Source organism: Triturus cristatus, chromosome 6 (genome assembly GCF_964204655.1).
Source record: "Triturus cristatus chromosome 6, aTriCri1.1, whole genome shotgun sequence".
NCBI lineage: Eukaryota > Metazoa > Chordata > Amphibia > Caudata > Salamandridae > Triturus > Triturus cristatus.
This window is the reverse complement of record NC_140589.1, coordinates 1,799,987,999-1,800,014,606: the sequence shown is the minus strand read 5'-3', so window position 1 is coordinate 1,800,014,606 and position 26,608 is coordinate 1,799,987,999. Positions and strand designations below refer to the sequence as shown.

The window sequence follows — 26,608 nt, the reverse complement described above, 5'->3', positions numbered from 1 at the left end:
CTCCGACACGCTGAATTGGGATGAGTAGCGCTATAAAAGAAATGAAACAAAAAAGTTTTATTTAAATTGTTATTTGTGTAAATACTGGGACAGACCAACACATCCAACATTTTTATAGTGCATGTATATGTCCTATGTACAGGGACTGAACAAAGTCACAAGCATGCCTCTCTTAAGTACCTGTTAGGTGATAACTAGCTGTGTGCCTTTGTTTTCCCTCCATTTCATTTGAACCCAGGTGTGAGGTTCCAGATAGGCTGATGGCCGCTTAACTTAGTCTTTTATTTTGAGCTCAGCTGGAATTTAAAGTGACAAAGCCCCCTCACTTGCACATTGCTGCTCCGAATGAAAGCAGACAACGTGCAGGCGCTGCTGAACGTGTCCCGGTGTCTGAAAATTACATCGGGACGAGTTCAGCATATTTTTGTGGGGCCCAACTTCCTGGCAGGGGAAACGGCATTCACCCTGTGAAAACAGTAGGTAAACGCCATTTACCTGCATGATAGGACTTCATTTAGGGGTCGCCTACAGTTTGCAACCCCTGGCAGGTGTCTTGCAACCCGTAGGGGTCTTGTTTGTGTGTCTCAGTCTGGATGGCATAGCTGTCGAACCAGAGCCGTTTCTACCATCAGGCAAGACTAGGCGGCCGCCTAGGGCGGCAAAAAAACATGAGTCAGAAAACTGTAAAAGGTGAGCATAAGGTTAATCTTGAATGCATTGAATTGAAGGGTTAAAATAATTCTGTTGCTTTTCAGTTTCGGGAAATACAGCCGAACTACACAATGAAAGTAGATTGTAATAACCAATTACGGTGTAGCATAGTTTAGGCTAATCCCGACCCTCGGAGCAATGAAAACAAACAGGCAGCTGGAACATCAGCCAATAGGAAAGTACGGTGCGCCATCATGTTCACCTTTGTCTTCCTGACAGGCCTCTGCTCAACACATTGCTGGATTAGAAACAATGAAACCACAATATGGTGCAGCAAAATGGGCAGCTTGGTGCCTTTATAAAAGAGCGTTTTCCTTTCAGAGTATGCTATAATTTCCTTATAATAGTGGTTATCGGTGTTAACGGTGCTTTACATTGGATCCTACCTCATGGCACTAAATGCGTATATAATTGCATGCAGGAGGCTCACACGTAATGACATCAATTACGCTTGTGTCAACAAGTATTACTGTTTGTGATTATGGGTTTTGATGAAAGCGTGCTCTTCTCACAGTTGCTTTGGGCTCTCAGTCTCCTGCTCGCCTTGCCCCACCACGCTTTCAAAGTGCCTTGTTGAATTAAATCCCCTTCCTAGTCACAATCTAATGGAGGTAGGGGATGTTCCAATGGGTGCCTTTAGAGTGACGCAGAAAGGGAACTCTGATACAAGTTTGGAGAGAGCGTTTTTACTAGCTTCATTCTTTCTGTCATATGAAATGCTTTCAACAACGCTTCTCTTTCACCTCAGGCCACTCTACATCTTTGTTTGGTATGTGTTCCCTAAAATAGTATCTTGTACTTCTTCTATCCTCAATAACACAAAGGTGAATTTATCTGTATGGTGGGGTAATGAAATTAAACTAACGTGTTATCTTTATGTCCCTAGCCCTCGTCTCATTCATTACTAATGAGGTGAATCCCACCTTGAGGCTGGAAAATCCAGAAGCATGGTGAAAAAGCCAGGTACACCCATCCAACAGACATACATTTACAGGCATTACCAGCATCCTCTTGTCATTTCGCCCTGCTTGTCTGAGATGGGGAGTTTATAAACTATGAGCTTCTCAACAAGTTCTGTTGTATAGTTCCTATATCCCCATATAGGTACTGCGCTTTTGGATAACATACACTATAGGTTTATTGTCAGACTGATTCTGTACACCCCTATCGGGTATGCTAACCTGTTTACCTTTTACCAGCTATCTCATAGTGCCACTAGAAACTCCTTCGAACAAGGAGGGAATAGTTTCTGGCAACTATCGAACATGACAGCCCTGATCCCTCAGAATCGTGGAAACAATGTACTACTTTTCGCTCAGTCACTAGTGCTCACTTATTTGGTTCTCAGAGAGTTACACAGAAGAAACAGTTGGGCGTGTTACCATAAGTATTTATTGCACAGGTGTTCTTCTAGTGTAAATGATATGCACTGAAACAACCATTAAACAGTAACAGAGATATATGATTAGCAGCACTACGAGAATGAAGACATAGTAAAGCTCTATCATTGTGCAATAATCTTGAATACATACATTGATATAAAACACATGAAAAAAATGGGTACTCCTAGGATGCCTCCCTAACTAGATGTACTTAAAATGTACCTAACATCTATGTAGGTGTTGTGTAGGTATTATGCCAAGAGTCCCTCTAGGTTCTAGTCAACCCCGTTACCTTTAGAATGAGAGAATGTGGGACCTTGTCCTGGTCTCGAGTTGGACACCCCGCAAAGGATGTTTAAACCACTGCTAGCTGGAGCTTCTGCATGCAGGAACGACAGCATCTCTGGTCAGTGTGTCAGCCGGGAAGTCACGGTCTCCACTAACTTACTTGGGCAAGATGTTGTATATTTATACCCCAAGAGTGTCCACTGTTTCTATGTGTGGTTAGTGCTGACATTTTGTCAGATGGAAGAAGACATAAGAGATGGACATGGTGCATAGATAATGGTTCATGCATAATTTATTAGCCCTGTCGGAGATGTATGCTGAAGGCCTGTGTTAGGTAAAACCCCTCCTTCTGTATCCAGGGCTGAAGCTAGATAAGGTTAATTTCTAAGAGCCCGTTATTGCATAGTGTAGTGGGCTAATGTAGGTGAAGGAGCATCCCTATATTAGGGTTGCATGATTCATGCCTGTATTAGGATAGCTGGAATCATGCCTATATAAGGGCAACGCAATTTAGGTCTATATTAGGGCAAGTTACGATTATGCCTTTATTAGGACATCTATACGAAATATATAACAGCTCGGATCGCTAGAATTGAGACCATTGGTTCCCTGGTGCTGGACAGATGGGGGTGTGTTTGCAGCCTTTAGGAGCTGCCAGCGGAGGAATGTCGATGGGAGCCTTGCCTTGCCAGGAGCTGGGGAAGTTGTACCACTCTGTCATTGTTGACGGGATGTTTCCAATGTGGCTGTTCTCCTTCTGTGGCCAGTCTCAACTCTGTACACTCCAGTGAGTCCTGTGCCTCCACATGCTTCTTGGAGCTCCTCATGGTGCTGTAGCAGTATTGGCTGCCTTGCAGGATCATGGCCGTTGGTCATGCGTGTGCATGGCAGCTGACGTTCTAGGGCTGCCTGTACGCCTGTCTACTGTTTAGGCAGCATCGTTTTCTGTATACTGGCTTGGGACCGCAGTGGTGACTGTGTGTGTTGTGGATTTCTCTGCTTTGTTACTTGCAGGATTGGTTGCTTTGCATGTGTTTTTTTCTAAAGTCTACTATGGAATAATGGTATTTTTCATTAGTGATGATTGCATGAGTGTGAATGATGTAGAGGTCATGTGTTCAGGTAATCATCTTTATCCTTAGACCTACTTGTCCTCATCCTAATCATAACATCGCTCCTGCCCTCCGCTTGGCTTGCCTGGACTTCATTAGAGTTAGGTATGTCGGGAAAATGCTGGGAATGGCTACCCATTGATGGTGCTCAGAAGGGTGGACCCGGCTTGCATTTACAACATGCTTCTGGATTTTCCCGTCTAGAGTTGGGACTCGCCTCTCTAGTAATAACTAGGGCAAGGATGACTTAGATTAATCGAGATTATCAGTAAGCAATTCATACTCACTTACACACTAACCTATCCTCTCAATCATTACCTCATGTGCTCATATATAGGACATCAGAAATCTTTGCCAGTGGGGTAAATGATACAATTAATTCTTGAACACATTGACTTGTTATGTTATATTATGTGAATGTGTGATGAGTTGAACACTGTAGTGCCTGAGAAGATATCCAATTAACAACATATTCCCTTGTGTAATGGTTATCTGTTAAATACCCTTAGGTAGAACACTGGTTGAACCTTCATAATTACAACACATTTTTGGGGGGTGGTGCTTCTAGCCTGGATGACAGAGGGAGAGAGTAATGGTAGTAAAAGGCAGGGGGCGGCATTTTTCAAATTTCGCCTAGGGTGGCAAAACACCCAGAAATGGCCCTGTGTCTAACTGTGAGTGTGACTCTGAGTGTAGTTTTTTAATGTGTGCTTTGCTGCGTGTTTGGGGAATGTGTGTTGGTTGTACCTATGTTAGAATGTGTTTGTTTGTGTATGTGTTTTAGGAACGTATGCCAGGTTGTGTGTGTTAAGAATGTTTATCACTGTGAACATTTTAGTCACTCATATGTGACTTAATGAAGAACGGTGCTAGAACCCTACCTGCACTCCAGCGATACATGTTCTTGTGCACACATGGCGGTGTCACAGGTTTAAAACTGAAAAAGAAAGTGCTCTGTTGGATACCACCTACTATTAAAGTTTGAAGAGACAATTCAGTTTGAGGTGTAAACTATATATAAGGCTAACATAATTCATGAATGTCATGGGTGTCCAAAGCAGGCCCAGGCAGGCCTGCTCCATACCAGATTTGTAATATTCTCATAAAATCAAGAGATTATCCTGAAAATATCGATTTATCTAATAAAAAAAATAGTACTCAAAGCTAGGTATATGCCACACAAATAAGTGATGAAGCTAAATCCCTTTTCCTGGAATAGGCGCACAGATTTCCTGCGCCGCATTCAGATTTGACCGGAGAAAAAACAAACAAATGGAAATTGTGTGTGAGCAGATTGACTGTTTTTGTGGTGGGTATATTTGCTTTTGGGGATTGGTAGATGAATTTTGTGTGCAGATTGGCTCCTATCAGGAGAGTTTACACTATTATGTACCAACCAGGGTCACTTTGATTACTGGATATGCTATTATGAGTCAGCACAGCCATTTTGGGGTTTTCCTGACATCTACTGGCTTTTCCGTGACACATGGAGATGCTGCCTGTGTTTTTGAAGCTATGGTAATTATGTTTTTTCAGAGTTTTACATAGCGCGAATCCAATCAGGTATCAGAGCGCTTTACATAGCACCAGTTACGTTACATGAGGACATACATTCATTTTTTTTGTTCGGCACGGGGAGATTAAGTGATTTGCCCAGAATCACAGGATGTTCAGCGTCATTACCGAGACTCGAACCCAGTTCCCCAGGTCCGAGGTCGAGCGCCCTACCTGTTAGGACAACTCCTCTCTCTTGGCATACACTAGCTGAGCCAGCGGCGTCACTATGGGGGTGCGGGGGGTGCGGACCGCACCGGGTGACACCCTCACATGGGGTGACACCAACAGGGCCCGTGTGCGGAGAGCAACCTAACCTTTTAGGAGGAGGACGTGCCTGTGCACACCTGTGCGCAGTGCGCACTGTCTCGTCTCCTTTCTTTTATTTGCTTCCCTGTGAAATGGATCCAAAAAAGAAAATCACTTTTGCTGGAAATCAATGTCGTATTTTTCTGACATTTAATTCCAAAATGCAGCATCGGGAATAAAAGTTCTAAAATATGAAATATAAATAACTAAATATAGTAAGACAGAGTGGTAGCAAACTGTCCAGATTGATTTTATTCACACCCAAACACATTAGCGCCACTTTTACAGAGTTTGCCAGTGAAGCGCTATTTTTGTTGTCTTGGCTTTGTTTTCCCTGGGCTTGGAACTAGTGCACCAATCCTGGAGGTACTGCAATGTGAGGATTGAAACACAAAATTTGTACTGCTGGTCTGTATCTAGGGATGTTGTCTTTTTTTACCATACTGCTTACGTTTTGTAAGGATATAAGCAATGGCCATTGAAATGGGTCCATTCAGGGCCCTGTTGTCATGTCCTTAACTTTTCAGGTAAAAGCACTCACTGATTTCTGAACAGTGAGTGTAAAAGCATTAAGGTAACCATGTTGTTCCTGCTTACATTTCACATGGTTTCCAACATTTTGCATTCCCTATGATTGTTTGCTTTTTCCAGGATGCTGTCCCTTTTTTTTTTAGGCCACATATTGCTCTTGCCCAGTGCGTAATTTAAATTGAGCCACATCCAGGTGTTTATAGCTGGCAACAATTGGGTTGTAGTTGAAGGCGGTCTGAGTTTTATCTCAGTGGGGCAGTATTGTGTTCAGTGGGGGAGAGGATGTGGCACTATGGCCAGAGCTGGTGAATTTGGAACTGGGGAACCAGGTTCAGCCTTAATAACCAGTCCGCCAGACCACTCTCCTGAGAGAGCACTATCTCATGCTAGACCTTAGAAGGCTTCGCAAGACATTAGAAGCCCCGGTGTCGTAGCACCAGCAGGTGGACCCTAGCATGACAAGTGTAGGTTAACCTTCAAGGCTTGTCCACCACTATTCATACTGAAGTTCACCTCCAGTCTTGCGGGCAGGCCTATGAAGCAGTACACCCTAGAACAGTGACCCTGTCACTGAGATCACAGGACCCTTGAGAAAAGCCAGCTCTAGGGCGGTGCAACCGGTGTGACCGCACCAGGTGCTCACTTTAGGTGGAGGCATCATTTTTGCAAGTATATTATGGTTTTAAAAGCGCTTGCTGCCTCCTTCCTGGCCGCCAGTAATTTTCGGTAACAATAAAAATGTCATGATGACTCTGGTGATTAATGTTCTTCCTAGAGAGAGATCGGAATTTTGTCTAATGGAAGATTTGACTCATGGAAAGGTAGCTCAGAGGGTTAATGTACCTGCTGCAAAGAACATGTACCATGCAGATCACAAAGTGCACATTATGTAAATGGGCCAGTGGGCTACTGCTTTTGTCAGAGAGATCCTTTTGTTACTTGCAGTTTATAAGTTAAAATCCTAACATAGAACAGTGAGCTATTAACTGTCATCTACTCTGACAGCAACACAAGTCACATTTTTTATTAACCCCTTCAGCGCGGCGTGGATTACCGCGCCGTGCTGAAGGTTCCGTGCGCAGGCGGGGCCGTGACGGAGCGGTTCCCTCACGCGCACAGCGCGACCGATGCGCATGACGGAACCGCTCCGTCACACGCATCGAAGGGGTTAACTTTTGATACGTTTGAGCAACAAACAATTTATTAGTTTAAATGGTCAGATCATGCTGCAGATCTTACATTATGAGGCAAATATGGCAGAGCCATTATTATTTAGAAAACATTTGCAAACTAGGATTTTTAGCCATTCATGTTTGAACTGCTGTTTTGGAAAAGGGAGAAGTGCTGATGACAGAAACTCCATGGCTCGGAGACACATGGCTTGTGCTTCCACATTTTATCGTATTTGGGGACATTCTGTGATTAGAAGCATATCCCATTTTGTGAACACATTTTACTGTCAATAACTCATTAGAACCTTAAATAATCATGTGTATCCATTGGTTGATAAAACTGGGCAGTGAAACCAAACAAATACAAAAAATTGGGATGTTTGCGCATTCTGGCCACGCCTCTGGCTCTGCACACTGATCCAATCCTTGGGTTATTCCCGCCCTCTGATTCTCCGCCCACAGTTCCCTTACTTTTTTTCCCCACTTCGACCACTGATATATCGCATTGCTGGATAGTGTGAACACCATACCAGTACAAAGTACCATACCTGTGATATCATAAATTCCAATAAACTGTTGACTAGCAGGTAGCCCACTGTACAACCTGATTAATGAATCATTATCACACTGTTGTTAACAGGGACATTTTGTAAATATAGGACCTACATTTACAAACGTTACTAAGGATTCTGTATGGTCCCGTTATTTGCCAACTGTGTCCACTGGCGGACTCGTGGCGGAGGAGGTCCATGCGGTAAGTCGTGAGGGGGTGACACCATGAGTTACCCGCACCGGGTGACACCAACCCTAGTGACACCACTGAGCTGAGCCCAGGGTATGAGCCTGTGTATCAGCATTTGAAACTATGTTTAGGAAAATGATGGGTGTAGCTGGTCAATGACGGCTGTTCTCCAGGTTTGGCTGTTCTCCGAGTCTATGCTGCTGTTTGTGGTTTAGCGCCTGGAAAGTCGTCATACCAGCCGAGTGAATGCGGCTGATGGCTAAAGCACACTTTCATCTACTTTAATATGCTTTTGTTGTTTTTCATTCATCACATAGTGTAGGTTTTAGTTTCAGCAAATTCAGTGATTTCACTTTTGTTAATGACATCAGGATCAATGGTTGTGTGACATCACTTTCAGTGAAATCACCAGAGTCAAAGGTCAAATGATGTCACTTTCAGTAAAAACACTAGGGTCATAGGGCATTTGGTGTCACTTCCGCTACCCCTGGCATTTTGGTGAATCGACGTCCAGCCCGCGTGTCCCCTCGACTTGTGCCCTGCCTAGTTAGTGACAGTTGTGCAGTTATTTTTGCTCTGACAGACTGCTCGGCCATCGCTGTTGTGAGATGTGGACGGGCGCCGCCCTCACACCGACAGATCTGGTTGTGCTTTCAGCGCAAAATAGTTTCTATCGCTTGTGATCAGCCCTCAAAGTTCCAAACATTCTTTAAAACTGCAAACAACATGCGTGCAGAGAAAGGAATGGTTCAACGACACCAGGGGCTGCATGCAGGGGCACGCTGCGAGGCGGCACACATTCCAAGAGACGTAGGGGTCTGACGTATGACGCAGGCGTCTTAGCTGTCACAGGGCCACTTCACCAGTCGAGGCTTTTTAATCAAGAATCATTTGCCTTCTGGGCCTAAAATAGTGAGGTTAGGCTGAAACATCCCAGTATGGACAGTGTTGTTGGATAAGTCATGGCAGGGTAATGGTGTAGCATGACAAGAGGCTGCATTGTCGTATTTGTTAATTACAAATGGCTATTTGTTTATGTTTGATTGTATTTTATTATTTTATTTTACTTGAAGAATTTCTATAGCGTCAAACTAGCCATAATGGCGGCGGCGCACTTTGCAATATAGGTGGTTGTGGATGCATTGAGCCACAGTCAGTGCTCCGTTAGCAAAAAAAACATAAGTACCAGGGTCGTAGTCAGGAGGTCTTACACCACCCATGGCCCCTGCGAGCGCTGCCAATGACAGTCCCAGCACAACTACTAACCCTCACACTCTTACAAGTTTGACAGTTTGGACTATTCCAGGCCACTAATGGCGACAGTATTAGCATTTTTAAGTTATATTGAATGAATAAACAATTGTTGTTGTGTGATTTCTAAATTGAACCGACAGCGCCACGATGTGGCCGACTGTCATAGGTGCCAGTGAGGAGCACCATGAACCATCGGTTTAAATTACACACAGTTAATCCATGGAGTTTTGGATTTGGGGATTTATAATTCACAGGCAAATGCATCTAAGGTAAGGACACTCAGTGAGTTAAGCACGTCCATTTTGTGTTTCTGTGCACTGAGAATACAATCGTGGTTTACAGATGTGCATGCAGACATGCCAAAATATCCTCAATCTGTTATAGTTTTATGAAACGGTAAAGCTGTGCTAGCACGCATTATATAAATAGGGAAAAGGAAAGAAAGAGTTTTTAACAGGTTGAGACATGAAGGATGTGTTCTGATGTCTGTCTGTGGGAGGCTGGGTGGGTGCTGCAATGCACAGTGAAAACAGAGGGGCTTATGCAGACTACTGCATCCAAGGCAGGCCAGCGGAAGCATGGACTCTGCTGCTGCGGCGCAACACAGCCCACCATATTTAAGGCCAGATGTACAAAGCTTTTTTGAGGTCACATGCGACCTTATTCACAGAATCAGGCCATTTGTGACCGCAAAAGAGCATTTATTAATGTACAAAGCCCTATTTGTGATTTGTTAACCTATTACCAAATAGCAAATTGGGTATGTGATTCGGTATTAGGAAGGGGCATGTTTAGGGCGTCTCTTGCTAATACCGAATAGCAGTGGTATATATGAATGTTTTGCAACCGAAATGTGGTTGTAAAACATTTGCATTTTACCACCTACTTCAAGTAGGTGGTAACCGATTCGCAAATGTGTGAATGTTGGGGGAAAAGTTTTTTAAACCAAACAGTGGTCCCACGGACTACTGCCTACTCTTACAAAATGAAAAGAAAGCTTTTCATTTTTCTTTTTGAAACGTATCCTGTTTTCCTTTAAGGAAAATGAGCTGCATTTAAAAAAAATGGTGTATTGAAAAAGCAATCACAGACAGGGTGGTCTGCTGACCCCAGAAGGCAATCATCCCTGTGATATTTGCTATTCCAAATTTTTTGCAAACCGACACCTACATTATGAATATAAATGAGGTAGGTCTGTTTGCGACCCAATGGGAATCGCAGAAAGTGTAAAGCAAACTTTTGTACATTTGTGTTTGCGAATTTTTTAATTAGCGAATAACAAACATTTGCTATCTGGTAATCACAAACCTCTCCCTACGTACATCTGGCCCTAGAGTGCTCCGCAAGGCAGGCGCAAATCTCTGTGCGTTCAGAGGTGTGCGCCGTGCTGTGTCTGATGATGAGGGTATGGTGTGCTCAGGTGCGGCAACCTGAGTTTTTCGACAAAGATATAGGTATTGAAGTGGAGGGAACAAGCACAAAAGAACTTGGCTATGTTCAGAGTCTATGGCAGGCTGGAAAATGCAAATTTTTCAAAACAAAGCTTACAGTAAGCAATAAACCATGGTAAGATTAACTTTATTTAGTGTGCTACCCTTGGACACAGTAGCCGTAGTGTAGGGATATGCTTGAGTAATGTAAAAACTGACACATGTTTCTTGAGAAACTAATATGCCCTTCTTTTTCAGGTGGGCTGACAAGATCAAGGCGCCGGGCTGCCAGGGAAGCGCAGAACACAACTTCGATCATCCTTTCCTACAGGTACAAAACGGCATCCACTCAGAAGGCTGACGTTAGTCAATAATCGAACCTAACCTCCATTCTAAGGGGAGGGGTTTCCAGCAGCGAGGAATGTAGTGTACGCATTTACTGAAAAGCAGCTGATGGCAGTGATTAGTCCACGTTAGTAGGGGCGGCTCATGTATAAGGGTGTTGGGGTTCCGGCCACTTTTGTGTCCTTATGTTGAAGTTTGTAACTGTGATAAAAGAACATTGCCTGCCTGCCTGGCCCTCATTCCGAGTGAAGACACGACAACCAGGGGCTGTATCATGAAGAGCCGCACCGGCCCAGCAAACAGCGGAGAGCATGACGTTTTGCTTTTGAGGCGTCCAAAGCTCAAACATATTACTCTGAATTTTGCATGAAATGCAGACAGCACAAGACGAGCAGTAATTGTCTCTGTGTTGTCGACTTGGTCTCTCTTCTAAAGTCCATGCATTAACTTGGAGAAATTCTGATCACTATTACCGTGAGAAATACATGCATAGTGGACATATGCCAGACAGTGCTACATCCCAGAGACACACTGTGTTGATATGGTCCTGTTCGTCTGTTCTCAAGGCTCACAACACTTGATGCATGCATGTAAGGGCATTGGTTTGCAATCCAATCTCACGCAAATCACTAAAACTAAGATGCTTGCCACCACAGCCACACCAGTGACACAGACTGAAAAGCAATTGCTATGGGAGAACTAGTTTAAAGCATGAGCATTGCTCACTCTGGTTAAAAGGGAGTTGAATGTTCAGAATAGTTGGAAAAACAGAAAAGAGGTGCTGGAAGGAAGCTGATGGATGTCCCACATGGAGTTAGCAGTTTTTTAGGTCTCAACTAGACAGTGCATGAGCTGTCTCTTCAAGATACATTCAGTGGGCTACAGCCCACCTATAGGCCTACCATTTGTTTGCTTCAACATCACTCTTGTAACCTTCATTCCCGTTTGTCCATGGCATTCATGTGCCATGCCTCTTCATGTGTTTGGCCCTCCCTTAGAGCATGGACAAAGTACTTGTGTTCATCCACAGCTCCCACTTTTAGTGGCGCTTTTTTATTTGTGTTTAAGCACTCCATATGATGGATTGTGCTTAAAAGCCTGCCCACCATTCATGTTGCTTCTGTTGCAGGGATTCTGTCTGGAAACAGAAGCATGCCTTGGACCACAAGGTGTTAAAATGCAGGGATTGAATCACCATACCTCATCAGTACCTGTGGGCCCAAATCTGACTAGGCCATAGTGCCTTACCTGCCCTCCTAACCTTCCCAGAGTGATAGGTAAATTGCCCCCCCCCCCTCCGAATACTACTCTTCAGCTCCCAGGAGGAACCATGGAAACAGATCGTAACCTTTCGTTTTTTCACTCATGCCTCTCCATAATAAAAAAAAGAAAGACACAAGGAAAGTTTACAATAGTTATTAAAACTATCATGCTCTATTATGAAACAGCTGTCCTGCAACTAGAAAACATATGCATTCTAGCAAAGTAGTTAGCATTACAAGTAAATTGTATACAATGAGAAGCCCTACCATAGTGAATGATATATCTGTCTCAGCCGATCCTCACTACGTGGGCTCAGTGATCTATCAGAGATTTCTGGGATTAGAACCGGTCCCATAACTGGCATTTGTAGTTAGGTAAATTGCATCTCAGGTTGCACAAAGCTAGCGCGTTCGTCTCAGGATCTTTTCCTCTGCAAGAATCCCCTTCTCTATTTGCAAAAGGCAAGTCTCTGTGTATACAATAAGAGGTGTCTCACTAGAAAACTGCAGATGTGAATTTATGTTGTGACTAAATGGCAAGCTAAATTTGATAACCAATCACTGGAAAACGGGGGCCCGGTGTTGTTTGACCTTGAATGAAATGTTCAGACCTAGTCCCAGAGAAAAGAACCAAAAAACAAAAACATGTGCAGTATTTTCTTAAATAATATTGTGGCCCAAAAAACAACATGCTGTGTGTAACTTGTGCAAAGCGGTCTACACCTTGCAGTTAGGCTTAAATAAGGGAGACCTAAGTGGGCCCTAAAGGGAACTCACAACACTTCTTTTCCCCTCTGAACCACCCCATCCCTGTTGCTTCTTTCCCCCTCCCACCTGCCCCATCCCTGTTGGTTCTTTCCCCCTCCCACCCGCCCCATCCATTATGCTTCTCTCCCCCTCCCACACATCCCCATCCCTGTTGCTTCTTTCCCCTCTCGAGCCCGATAGCGTTAATGCAGGGAGGATGTTGCGTAATGGCCAGAGCTGCCAACTTTGGAGTTGGAGAACTAGGTTTGAGTCTTGGCACTGGATCAACATCCTGTGAGTCTGGGCAAATCACCTAATCTCATTGTACCTATCAAAAATGAATGAGTCTTTATGTAATGTAACTGATGCTCAGGTAAATCACTCCAATATCTTCAAGCCAAGTTCATGCTTTATAAAACTGCAAAATGAATTTAAAAAACTACATTACACTAAGATGCATTAAGTTTTAGGTCTTAGTTATACAACACATGAGCAGTCTCTTCACCCTCATCTCCCGCCCCTCCTGACACAAAAAAGCGCTATGACATGGCCGGCGCTGGATGCGTCAGAGTGCTTTTTCCGTGACTTTCAGTAATGCTGAACAGCAGATATGCTGCTATACAATATGGGTAAAAGACATTCACATTAACAACGCTAGCTGGGGCTAGGGCATTGCCAACACCTATTGGCTTTACCAGTGCTTGTTTTTAAAGGTGTCTTATAAAGTGTTCTCACATTTAAATTCTAATAAATTTGGTTACACCCCTGAACTTTTTCTTCAGTCCGTCTGGTTTATTCTGTATCTGATGCTGCAACGTTTATGTTAATGTACTGTTTTGCAATATTATAATGTAAATTTCTCACCCATCCTGAAAACTGGTTACTGATATTTCACTCCTGGCATGTATACTACCCTGACACCATCGGAAATCTGGTTTGTGGCAAAAAAAAAAAAAAAAAAATTGAATACATTTTTTCCAATTGACTTTACCTTTATTGGCTGTGCCTAGGACACTGAAGAGGCACAGTGAAAATACAGACATCTCACCCCCACAGCATTGTGATGCATGATTGACAAGCAGCAGTAAAAGTCACAAAGTACTATATAGATGTGGGGACTAGGGTTGAGATTTCACCCTGCTCTTTGCAGCGCTCTTTAAAATGTCGAGGCATCCTTTGATCGAAGGCATTGTCTCTTTTCGTGCTTCTCTCACTCACCCAATTTGTTTTTCAAGTGGCACCCTTTTTAGGCTTCGCCTGCACAGCGCTTGCACTGTGCTAGAGAAATCTATTATTCTTAATATAAACTTAAAGGAACTTAAATCCCGCCTCCTCTCTTTCCTAGCTTCTCATTAGTTCCTGTGTGTGCCACTCAACTTTCATCCATTTCTATTGGCTGTAGCATATTTTCCTGCATTTACCAATGCTAGTTCCTCGTCTGCTTCTCTTTTCAGTTTCTCACCACTGAAATACTGTTAACATGCACTTTGGGGGAACTATATTTTAACAAAGTTTTGACTTTTACTATTGCAGCATATTTATATACCAATTTATCACCTTAAGAGATTAAGTGATTTGCATAGACTCACAGGATGTTGCACGGTGCCGCCGAGACTGAAACTAAGATCCCCAGCTCTCGAGTCAGCAGCTCTGGCTGCTGCGCCACATCTTCTCCACTCCCATGTTATCTGTCAATGAGCTTTTCCCTTCTCCCGAGTCCCAGAGGATCACTGATGAAAACAGCTTTTTACTCATCATTAGATAGGTGAAACAGATGCATTACCAATGCTTGTTCTATGTGTTACAGGATTGAAGATAGCCTTACGCTATTTTCTTTAGTTTTCAATGCCTAGGTTTCTCTTTCTACTCCCCCCCCCATTTCTCTTTCAGTCATCATCCTTCCTTTCTCTCTTTGCTGCCACAGAGGCTCTTCCTGTGTTTCTCTATCTCACCTCTGTTCCTATATTTCTCCCACCCTTTTATTTTTCGCTCCCTCTGCCTGTCACTCTTGTCTCTCTCCCCCTCTCTTGTTCCGCACTCTTGCTTCGGGACTGCCCCGTGTAATCATTCGCTCATGGTCATGCATGTGATGTACTGACATAGCACTTGCCTTGTTCGTGCTGCCATCTTCCGTCGCCCCTCCGTGCTTGTCACACTGACGCTCTGAGCAATGGCTCTCTAGATTTTCACTTACTCATGGCTTGTTGCTGACATCAAGACAGGATGTGGCAGTTGTGCCCACCCGCTACAAGTCTCAATTGTCGCTCTTTGTCTGGGGCCCTCCTCTCCCCTCTCTGGTGACTCCTATGGATTCCTGTACACTTTGTGGTTTTTAGGTCTCGCCTGGCATTGCAGCGCAAAACGCTGCTCGCTGGTTGAGAGTTATTGTAAGAGAGTAGATTTGAGAAGGGTCTTGAAGCCCCGCCCCTCATTTTCATTGGCTGGCATCACCGTTTATGCTAAACGGTGGCCTGCCATTGGAAATGAGGTTTTTAGGCCACTGCCCTTTCTCCCTTTAGTCCAGCTGACACGGACAGGGTTGTCTGCTTTGCCGCTGTCGCAAAGCAATTTCTTATCTTTATGGGGGCCATCTGTTTTCACTCAGCCCCGTGTTTATTTTTGCATGGCGCTTTCACTTAAAGTGAAAGTAAAAGCACGATGCAAATACAAACAAGAGGCTGAGTGAAAATAGATGGCGAGCGCTTATTTTAAAGGAAACGTGCATGCAGTCCGACACAGCATCAGGGTGGGGTGTACGGTTTAAAAGATGAGGGTAGAACCTTTGAGCTCGTTTCATGTGTAACAATTCAATACAGCGCCTTGAAGTGGCTGTGTGGCAGCAGCTTAAACGATGCTGAGCACCCGCGGTCGTCATTCATCACTCTAGGTGACGCTCTGACCGGAGATAAGCTATCAACGGCCTCCATTGGACAAGGGAAAAGTTTTGAAGTGTTGAGGTCATGTTGGGAGTTGGAAGTGCGGGAGGGGGGCATATCACATTCGGGGCCAACAAAGATACAATACGGGCGAGTATAATTAATCCCATGTGGGGCAGCCTCCCGACGGCTCTTTCTCTGAAGGTGTCTGAGCGCTATAGTCACGTATAATAGAAACGCATTATACACACTAGCGGAACAGACTTAGGTGTTGTTGAGTCTTACACCCATGTAGTACCCGCTCCACACGCTTCCCCATCACACCCCCTTCCCCGCCCAGCCTCTAGATTCTCAGAGGAGTGTCGAATTTTGGGACCGTTTGCCCTCAGACTTATGTTTTAGCCACTTGGACCTGCCCACCTTCAGCCGGAGAGGGTGGATGAATACCTTCCCGCTCGCTGAGGCACGCTCGTACTGAGACACAGATCTCATTTCTCTTCAGAGTGGAGACGGCCATTAATGAGCGCCGCCTCTCGCAGGGAATGCACGATCCTTCATCATCATCGCATCCAATCAGAGCAATCCCTCCACCCTTCGGGACGCCGGTCAGCTCCGACAGCTAGATTTCATTTGGCACATACAGGACTTTTGATTTGACCCAAAAGGATAGCGCAGTGGGTTGGGCGCCTGCTGCAAAGATGTGTGTTTAACGAAGCCGGCAGATCACATATCCCACTTAGCTATCACAACATAGTTTCTTCACAAGCCTAAAGTGATGCAAACTGTTTAGCTTAAGGATCGAAGTATTAATCTAAAACAGAAAGTACTAGGAAAACACAAGACAAAAAGCAAAGCCATTATAATTATGGGGCTGGAGACAACTAGATTATGTGGTAGGGTTGACTAAATTAAGTGTACAGAAAGGAAAAGCATGCACATACCGTGGCACATTTTGTCATAATATTACTTAATTATTGTCTTTTTAGGTCGAGCATTCGAGACCTCTTGTATATACTTTAGTATATACTTATATGTGTATGTGCTTTGTGGGCTCGGGAGATTAGCCCTAGGACTTGTCTGCTTCCACTTAGGGACTTTTTTCTGTTCAACTGCCTCTATTTAACTGTCTTGATAGAAAACGACCAGTATAGGTCAGTAAAATACCAGAAATGCTTTCTGCTGAGGGACTTTCTTTCTTTTTATTTTTCTGGCAACTGCCGCTATTTAACTTTCTTGATGGAAAATGGCCAGCAGAGGTCAGTAAATTACCAGAATCACTTTAGCATTCTCTCGATTCCAGTCCACAGAAATTGTCTTCCACAAGACAATAATATTTTTTTAAATCTTTTATTTTCAGTGATATGACCACCGAAGGCCCTGATTTTATATTAAAAACAAGCTTTAAACTATACCATTTCCCGCTGAAAGGCAATATTTCTCTCCATGTGTTCCCATACCTGGGGTGTCACGCAGTTTGGTGCTTCCTTTCCCTCCATGTAAAAGAAAAGTAGATGTTTCAGCACCCAGGCTAATGTGCTGCATAACTAAATACAAGGCAAGACCGATTGCATTGCAAATGCTTGTTGAAGACCATGGCGGCCACCTTGCAGATGTCTGAGCGTTCCACTTAGTGTGAGGTGCGATGCTGTGCTCACACATGCAGGCACTGGCCTCAGCTGTCAAGAGTGGCACAACTACACGCTCTCCTTGGCACCTGTGCTGCTGGCAGCGCCACTGATCCTGCAACTACTCCTATGAGTATTGGTACTCTGCTTCGCCAATGAAAAGTTGCGGTGCTAAGGGGGGAAGTGAGTAGTGCTGGTAATCAGTACTGGTGAGTTCCTACCCACTTCAAACACTACCATACTGCAATAGAAGACTGGATCAGGGCAGCTCATGTCCACCCTGCTCCTAGTGCCAAGTGAATGAGCACAGCAACCTTGGCGCCACTGATCTGCAGACAGAGGAAGAACTGTGACATGCCACTGCCAGTCTGCGAGTCTGTGCCCTGCTGTGCCATCACTAGCAGCTGAGCAACTAGACATTAAAAAAAATAAAACACAGTCAACTCTGTGTGTGTTAAAGTGTAGATCCCTGGTCCACTTTCTACTCGCCCTTCTCTGTCTCTAGAACTGATCTCTGATCTTCTCTCATAATCCTGTACCTCAAGGTAGTAGAGGGAGGGCACATACTAGGATGGTGGGTGATTGGTCTCTGCCTCCCCTAACTGTCCCACCCTCCCCTCTCTACTCAGGCTCCTCGAGGTAACCATGGGGAGCATAATTTCACTCTGTCTTTAAGGGACACATTTGGCCATGTATCATTTGCTAAGAGTGAGTGCTCCCACCTCACCTGTATCATTCCTAACCTCAGAAAGCCGGTAGGCCTGTCCTTTTGTTAGAGTCCCTGCGTTTTACTTGGTGACTACATTTTGTGCATATGGAGGTGGAATTGTGTTATTGTACGTCTTCCTCTCACACTCTGAAGTCAATTTCTTTCTCTCTAATATCCCATTGATCTTTATCATGGCATCTTGAAGGAGGAACTGGAATAAAGTGACCCTAAACTAAACTAGATTTTTGAGAAGTTTCATGACTTGCCTCAACTTTGCGGACTAAGGTTTAATTTCGTCCACCGCTAGTCAGAATGCTAAGGGAGATGTGTTTGGGAGTCAGCTGAAGGGCACAACTTCAAATCCTGGCAGGAGGTTCGAGTGGAGGCACACCGCTATGGGTGCCCGCAAGAGTGGTGTCAGCTTCATTGACTCCTTTCCTGCATACAAACTCCGGTGGTTGGCTTCTGGCTCTCACGTCTCCCTATGGGACTATGGTGCAGGGCAGTAAGGTGGTGGGTGCACACCATGCATGATGGGCTAGGCCAGGCCAAAGGAGGATTAGATCAGTAGTCGCATGCTCTGCTGAGCTCATGCTGTACTGTCTCTGTCAGGGCTTCACAATGCTGCCTTGGCTTTCTGTCATTTGTAGCTCTGTTAGTATCTGTCTATGTCTGGGGGATAAACATAGCATGAACCTACAAAGGTACAAGCTCGCCAACTGCAGATTTGTGTTGTAGGAAAGTAGGATCTGCTTTCATGGTCACCCCCAATTTTTGCAGGGGTCATACTGTTTTACTGACAAGTCTGACTTGGATCCTGCTAATCAGGACCCCAGTCTCTGTGCTTCTTCCCTGAATTAGACATGGTGAGTCCTTAGGTACGCTCCAGATAGGCTACTGGTGTACCCTGATAAGTCGGTAGTATATGGTACTAAGGTACCCAGGGCATAGGTACACCAGGGGTCTCCCATAGGCTGAAGCATATATTATGCCACCCATGAGAGACCACTCAAATTGTGACTACAGACCTGCCATTGCAGCCTGTGTAAGCTGGTGCTAGCACCACTCACAACAAATATAAGTTTCCTTATATCTGAGGTCACTGCACTTAAAACCTATAAGTCACCCATAAGGCAGGCCTTTTAATCCTGAAGGCAGGGTGTTTGGTTCTAAGTGTGAGGGTGCCCCTGCATGAGCAGGACACCCCTACAACCTTCGGAGTCCATTCTCCCGGGTTGTAAGTGCATAAGCCATTAAGATACATAGAGTGGCCTAGCGTCATTACGCGATGACCATCTCTAAACTGGCTGTAATGAACCCTGTCATATTTGGTATCAAACATGTTGGAATCTCATACCCCCACACCGTAAACAGTGTGGGAGGTATGATTCCATGCACTTTAAAGTTCCTCCGGGAGGCACTCAGTGCTCCCTGTAACAATCTTCTAAGGGCTTGCCTGTGAGTGGGTCCCTAGATTCGATGTGGTACAAGGTTCAGATCACATGCCACTTCAACTTTGACCTCTGGGCACTCTGGACCTTGCTGGACTTCGCGTTGGGAACCGAGACTGCTATTGGGAAGACTCCTGCTGCTCCTGGTCTCGTCGTCCTGCAAGTCTGCTGCAACATCTGTGCCTGCGTTCCATACAGGTTCTTCACAAGGCATGTGTACATCCAAGACACCCGTAAGAATCTCCGTTGGAGGGAAGGAGTCACTCCCCTGCATCTGCAGGCACTGCAACGCCATTACAAAAATGGGGTAGCCCAGTGAATTAAGGACCTGGGTGTAATCTTGATACAAAAGACAGTGGTCCTGAATTAATTATTGATACACAAGAGCAAACGGCTCTTACTTAGTTGAATAATTTACTAGATCATGAGATGAACAGGAAAGGAGATTTTGAGTAGCTCGCAATATTCAATATAATATTTCAACATGAAAAGCAACATCCAAATTATAAATCACCAGATTTTTACTTCATTTTTGGCAATTTAATTTTCTAATTCATGTAGTATTCAACTCAGGGTTGCTCCAGAGGGAACGTGCATACAGCAAAAGTGCTAAATGGTGAGTGAGTGAGGAGAAAAGTAATAGAACATAGTAACAATAAAAATTTGTTTTTAGATTCACAAAAGAGGAAAACGGTCGTAATTCACTGTCACAAACAAAACCTGGTCACGTTCACAATTTACAATAATACATGTTATATGGTTGAAGAAAAAGACCAATTAATCGTCTGGCACAGAAAAGGATTGCGTGTCCCAGGTAGTAGAAGGGGCGTTGACGTTTCGACCCGTCTAAGGGGCCTTAGGGGAAGTTTGGACCTTGCCCATTCGGGTCTTCATCAGGACCAGAAGGGCAACCTGAGTGACTCCTAGATGAAGTCTTGTGCCTAAGAAAATTAAAAACAGAGGGGGTGATCAGGATGTTGGACTTAAAAGCATTGTGTTATTTAAGAGAAGGGCCTACAAGGCGGCTTACCTGAAATTTCAGGGGCCCTAATTATTAGGGGCGCACAAGGTGCTAATTCCAGACGTCCCTCATGGTGTATCGGTTCGATGTCTGAAAGGTTATTGTAGTGAGTCACTTATCAATTTAATTAAGTCTCGCCTCCAAAGTCAGAATGGTTACGAGGAGGTATAACAATACCTGGGTTCTTCAGGCAACGAATGTGAGTCTCTTCGGATGATCAGTTTCAAAGACGAACTGTCAATAAATGAAAGAGGGCATTAAGTAAACAATTCGGAAGGCATCCTGGGCAAAAGACCCAACGAGGTCCAGGGATTTACCTTAAGCTGAGTGAATCGGTTGTGGAAGCCTCTCAACGCGCTGGTTGCTGACTACGCGCTCAACCGCGAGGACGTCGGTTACCGAAGCAACCGGCAGCGTGTTGATGAAGGTACGCGAAAGAAAGAGTTGAAAGACTCAATTACGGTACGGCCAAGCAAATAGGATTTAGATAGCACTTGCTTGCCACCTGATGCAATGATGCGTAAGTCTCACACAAAATGACCAAGAATTATGTATGGTCACATGTCATAATTTAGAGGGTATATACTGGCTAAGTTCTGTACTATAAAAAGGGGGGATGTGTACTATCCTCCAGTAGGGTAACAAAATCGCATATCAGGAAGGTCAACATAACGCGTATTTCATGTATCAGTACAACTGATAATTCTTGTACATTACAAACATTTAAGGACAGAAACATACATTTTTGGAAAATATAAAAATAAAATAAAATAAAATAAACCATTTCATCCAATTAACCAAAGATAACCAAATCCGTAGTCAAACATCAAAGGAGCGATCTACCCATGAGCTACCGTGGTGTAAAGGTAGTAACCACACAATGTCCAGACAAAACATAATGGAACCCAGTTGGAGTTCCAAGGTCATGTATGAATGAGCAGTAGAAACAGTGGGAGAGAACAGTCAGACGTTTCTATGGTCACAAAGGGCGACAGGGCACGGACTAGCATAGATATATTATCTATTGTTGATAATGGCAACCTGTTTGCTGATTTCCTCAAATGTGTTCAAACCTCTCGTGATCGTATCTAAGGAATGTATCCACCTACATTCTCGTTTATTGAGTATGTCAGTGAAGTCACCACCTCTAGGGTTGGACTTTACTTTTTCAATGACCCACCACCTCAGACTTTCTGCATTGTGTTCGCAATTCGAAAAATGTTCCACCAGGGGAGCACCCGGTGTCTTGCAATGGATGCGACTGTAGTGCTGCAGAATCCGGCACTTCACTTTCTGAATGGTTTGACCGATATACATAAAGTCACACGGGCAAACAATCGCATAGATCACTCCTGATGTATTACAGTTGCTGTGTTCATTAAGTATATGTGTCTGGTTGTTGTGAGTAAATTCATTAATGTTTCTAGTCAAAGGGCAAGCTTTACATGAACCACATTTTTGGTGTCCCCTGACTACCGGGATCCCCCATAGAGTGGTTTGGGCTGGAGTCCGAGAGGTGGGTAATAGAGATTTCACCAAATGATCCTTTATGCAACGCAGCTGACCGGTCTTCTGATCCTGGACTCCCACGGACTCCTCCAGAGATCTTCGGGCTCCAAGATGCTCCAACCTCAAGCATCTCCTGCAGCCAAGATCTTCACCTGCTTCGCATCCTTTGCACCGTGAGCCTTCGTTCTTTGGAGAGCTGCTCGAGGTCCTCTTGTGACTCCTGTGCCTTCGGCCCGTGGGTCCCCTCGAGGGACTTCTTTGGCTCTGGTGAGCTCCCCTGCTTGCTTGGGGCCTGCTCTAACCTACCTGCTCGTGGAGAGTCACTTGGACCTTGCTGGTCCCGACACCGCACCTTTTTCTTCAACTACATTTGTTGCCGTTACCAAGGCTTCTCGGTGTGCCTGCTGAACAACGAACCCTTGGCTCTTGACATCCAACGTGGGACAGCTTGTGAACTGCTCCTGGTCTTCCACAGCGTTGCCAGGTCTTTACAGCTGCAGTTCAAGGGCACTGTCAACTCTCCTGCATCTTCAACATCAGTGGGCATTTGTCTTCCGTGCCTCCCGGTCACTCCTGAGTGGCATGGACTCTGTCCCCTCTGCTTGCAGGTACCTCTCACCTTGAATCCACCTTTGGGTTCCACCGTACACTTTCACCTTCTTCGTCAGGAGCATCTTTTCTGAAGTCCTCCATTGTGGTCTACGGCAGTTTCCAATGTCACTTCACACCTATGCACCCGGCTTCCCTGGTGTAGGTATCCTGGTTCCTGGGATATCCACAGGTGGGGTGACTCTCCAACCTTCCATCTTCCACGGGGTTTCTTCGGGGTCCGCTGGGAAGGGTCCTTCTTCTCTAAAATTGCAACGCGACTTGTCTATTGACTATTCATTGAGCACACAGTCATGTTCCCACTCTGCACAGACCTCCGTGGGGTTCCTAGATACTCACCTTGGGTAGTTATTTGGGTCCCCGGCTCTTATATGTCTTCTGGGTCCATTCTTGACTTAGGTCGTAGTTTGCATTCCACTATTTTAGTATATGGTTTGGTCTCCCCCTGGGGACCACTGTGTATTCTGTGCTATTTCCGAATTCCATTGACAATGTATTGTGTGTATTGTGTTGTGTCTCTGGGTAGGAGATAATACATTGTGTTAGTGAGTGTTAATAATAAATACATATTTTTATAACTACACTGTGGTTCTTTTTCACTTAACCTACACCATAAGATTAATTACTGGTAAAACAAGCTGCTTTGCACTCCTTCTGGACTAAGCCTGAAGGCTGCTTTCCACAGCTACCACTTAGCTCAATGGTTGTCTAAGACCACTAAAATCACCATAAGGGTTGTCTGGATTAGTGCAGGGTGCCCACTTACATAAGTGAGAACCATATACTAAGCCAGCCTCTAACATCGATAATGGTTTAACACATAGCTCGGTCGATGCTTATACTGCAGAAGCAGAAGGATTTAGGCTGACTATGGACATTTGTAGAGATGGACTCTTAACAGTTGCATTCATTTGTTTTACCCAAGTCATTTCATTGAGTAGTTATACATACCCGTTATTCTAAGCACTATGCATTGCTGTTATTCTAAGCGCTGTGCTTTCAGAACTGCTGTGATCTGGGATTACGTTAGAGAGTTTCTGTGATTAATGTTTCAGTTCTGGGTTCCAGACAACAAACAGAAAGTACATTTTATTATGGGAGAGTTATTGACATCTAGCCCATGTGTAGATACCCATATTTTTTTCTAAATGACTATCCAGCTTACATTCATGTATGATCAGTGAAAAAATAGTAATTAGGTCTTACGGTCGAACCATTGTACAATTGATGCCTGATTAAACATTGATGTATTTTATGTAAATTGACTCATTTGGCCGGAAGGCTTTCACAAGATGTGGGTTGGTGACAGGTGCATTTGTTTGTTTCCTAGGCTGCGGGCATGTTCCTTGGTGAGCTCTCCTGTCTAGCCGCCTTCTACATCCTGGTGGCGAGCGACAGAAGAAGGCCAGAACCTCGGCTACCACCATCTCGTCCATTCAACTCACTACTCTTCCTCCCACCAGCCCTATGTGACATGACAGGCACCAGCCTTATGTATGTGGGTGAGTGATGGAACAGTCTGTACATGCTGTATGGTGGAGCCAATGATGAAAGCTATTCGGGTGGGAAGTGTAGTAGATTAATAACTGGTCCTGAAGAAGGTACAGAGTTGGACAGGTGGTGCTGTATAGCAACCTATGGTCCAAGGACACATGTTGGTCCACAACTCTAACTGATGATGCTCGTGACTGCTTAGAAAAGTAAATATTTTTAGCAGATTAATAAAGTGTATATAAATAAAGAAGCAAAATGTAAAATTCAAAACTTTAAACGTTCTGTAAATATGATGGAATTTGAAATTACATTTAAAAAAATTCCGTTTGTATCTTCAGATTTATTCATGGAAGCAGTGCATCAAACAGATTATAGTATGGACAATGGTAACCCCAACTGAATTTAGAAAAGGTCAAACTTTCCAATTAAAATTAGGATTTGTGTATTTGAAAGCTTGTTTCCTTATTTTTGTGCATTGTTTTCTCGTTCAAATCATAGAAATTGCTTCAGCCGGGGTCCCTGGATTTCAATAATGATTAGTTGTTGGTCCACAGATATCAAAAGGTTAAGAACCACTGATTTATTGCACAAAGAAAACAATGATGCCTGGAGGAATTTAGGTTTAAGATAGTTTTAGCTTGTTTAGAAAAACAAAGCATGGGTCTCACAATTTCAGAAAATGCTTGAAACCCCTGGATATGAATTTCAAACCTTAACATTACAAGACTTTGCTAAGAGAAATAGCAAAATGTCTTGTATCATTATCTTATCAGCCTTTGAGAAGGATCACAAAAGACATTGAGATTGAGCTCTCCTGCTGCTCATAAAAAAGAGGATCGGTGTATCATCTGTATCTGTGTCATGTTGCCTGCTGTTTCTTCATCTACATTTGTTCCACTCGGTTACCCAGTGATGAGCCATAGCCTTAGATGATCAAGGGTACGACTTTAACTGTTATGTTTTAAACTTTGAAATATCTCAGAAATATGTCACAAGCTGCTCTCAGCAGGGGCATAACGGAGGTCCCCGCATCCCCCACGGTGCGGGGGGTGGCTAACACCGTTCACCTCAAAGGGGTCCCCCTTGGGCTGGCCAGCTTCAGACAAAACACTCAGAAACAGCAAGGCAGTTAGGGAATGGGTAGGGGGGGCTTACCTCACCTTACAGGGAGCCCTCTGAGGTTTTGTTATGCTACTGGCTCTCAGGTCACTTAGGTACCCATTAGCATTTCCTGGGTTTGCTTGTGTCGATTACAAACCCCCACAGATACAATTAGTAGAGGGGCCTTGTTAACTTTAGGCATGCAAAATTAATGGGGATTCCACGTTGAACCTTGAGAGCAGGACTTGGTAACTCCACTTCCCTTGAGTAATTCCTCATTAGCCCCTGCGCTTTTGCCCATAGGTTTTGACTGAAATATCCGGGTGAATGTACACAGATCCCCAGTGATTCCACAGACCTCGTAAGTCTGATGGCGCCATTAACTGCTGTTGCTGGCTCCATTGGAATTAAAATGGACTTTGTAATGAGCCCTTTAGTGCCCTGCAGTCACCTCTAACTGCACAATCAAAAGCTGCAATATTCTAGCTCAACAAGCCTTGGATAGGCCAACTGGCGTCTAGTCTTCTATCCTGTACGTAGAGTGGAGGTTTCATGAACTATTCACTGTCTTTTGTAAATATGTTTTTGTGGCAACCTTTACAGCTTACCTATCCATACTAGACACTAGATTGATGGCTTTGAGGTCTTTACGATGGGATTTCACCTCAGTTACTATGACAACTTCAAATCACCTAGGAATTGCAGCACATCTGTTTCTGAATTTAAGGAAGTGTAAAAATATCAACTCTGATTTGTGAAGGAAGTGAACTGGCTTCTAATCAAGGAAAAAGTTTAACCCAAGTCACTGGTTCACAAGTATCTTCTTCGTATATATCCCAGGTTTTAGTGTATTGTGTCAATTCCTGTGGCAACTGTCATCTACCAGCCTTAAGGGCTAAAGGCTCCTTGAATGAGTTGAGTATCCCGAGCTCTACACAGAACATTAAATGCCTCCCAGGTAATCAGCTGTTGTACAGGCAGGGCTGGTAAAGTGGATAGGTGTGCCGCCCAGTGGACTGCAAAATGAGCTCCTGGTTGGTGCTTTCCACCAGTTACAAGTGTTCCCCACTGGGAATCAGTAACCGAGATAAGGCAATGCAATAGCTGGGACCGAATGGTTGGTGACTACCCCACTTATCTATAATAGCACAAGAATAATTACAGGTACTGTTTTTGGTTTTTACAGTAATTGTAAAGTTCCTGTTAGCACATTCAAAATCAAGGGACTGTCCAAAACAGAAACAGAAAGAATTACCTCAGAACCCTACAGAAAGGTTGCTAAGTATTCAGTCTCATGGAAAAAGCAACATGCAAATGAAATAAATATGAACTATTAAATGCACTGTAGTAATCAGAGCTAAATTCTGTCTAGGT

General features: G+C 44.2%; 1 protein-coding gene across 1 annotated transcript in view; it reads left to right on the top strand.

Moving 5' to 3' along the window:
• Positions 1 to 26,608, top strand: part of SLC35F6 (solute carrier family 35 member F6) — a 96,383-nt gene that overhangs the window by 54,826 nt on the left and 14,949 nt on the right. The window contains exons 2-3 of the mRNA XM_085613145.1: positions 10,744 to 10,816; positions 23,970 to 24,141. Coding sequence (XP_085469271.1) covers positions 10,744 to 10,816; positions 23,970 to 24,141 — 245 coding nt within the window. The remainder of the gene's footprint in view (positions 1 to 10,743; positions 10,817 to 23,969; positions 24,142 to 26,608) is intronic.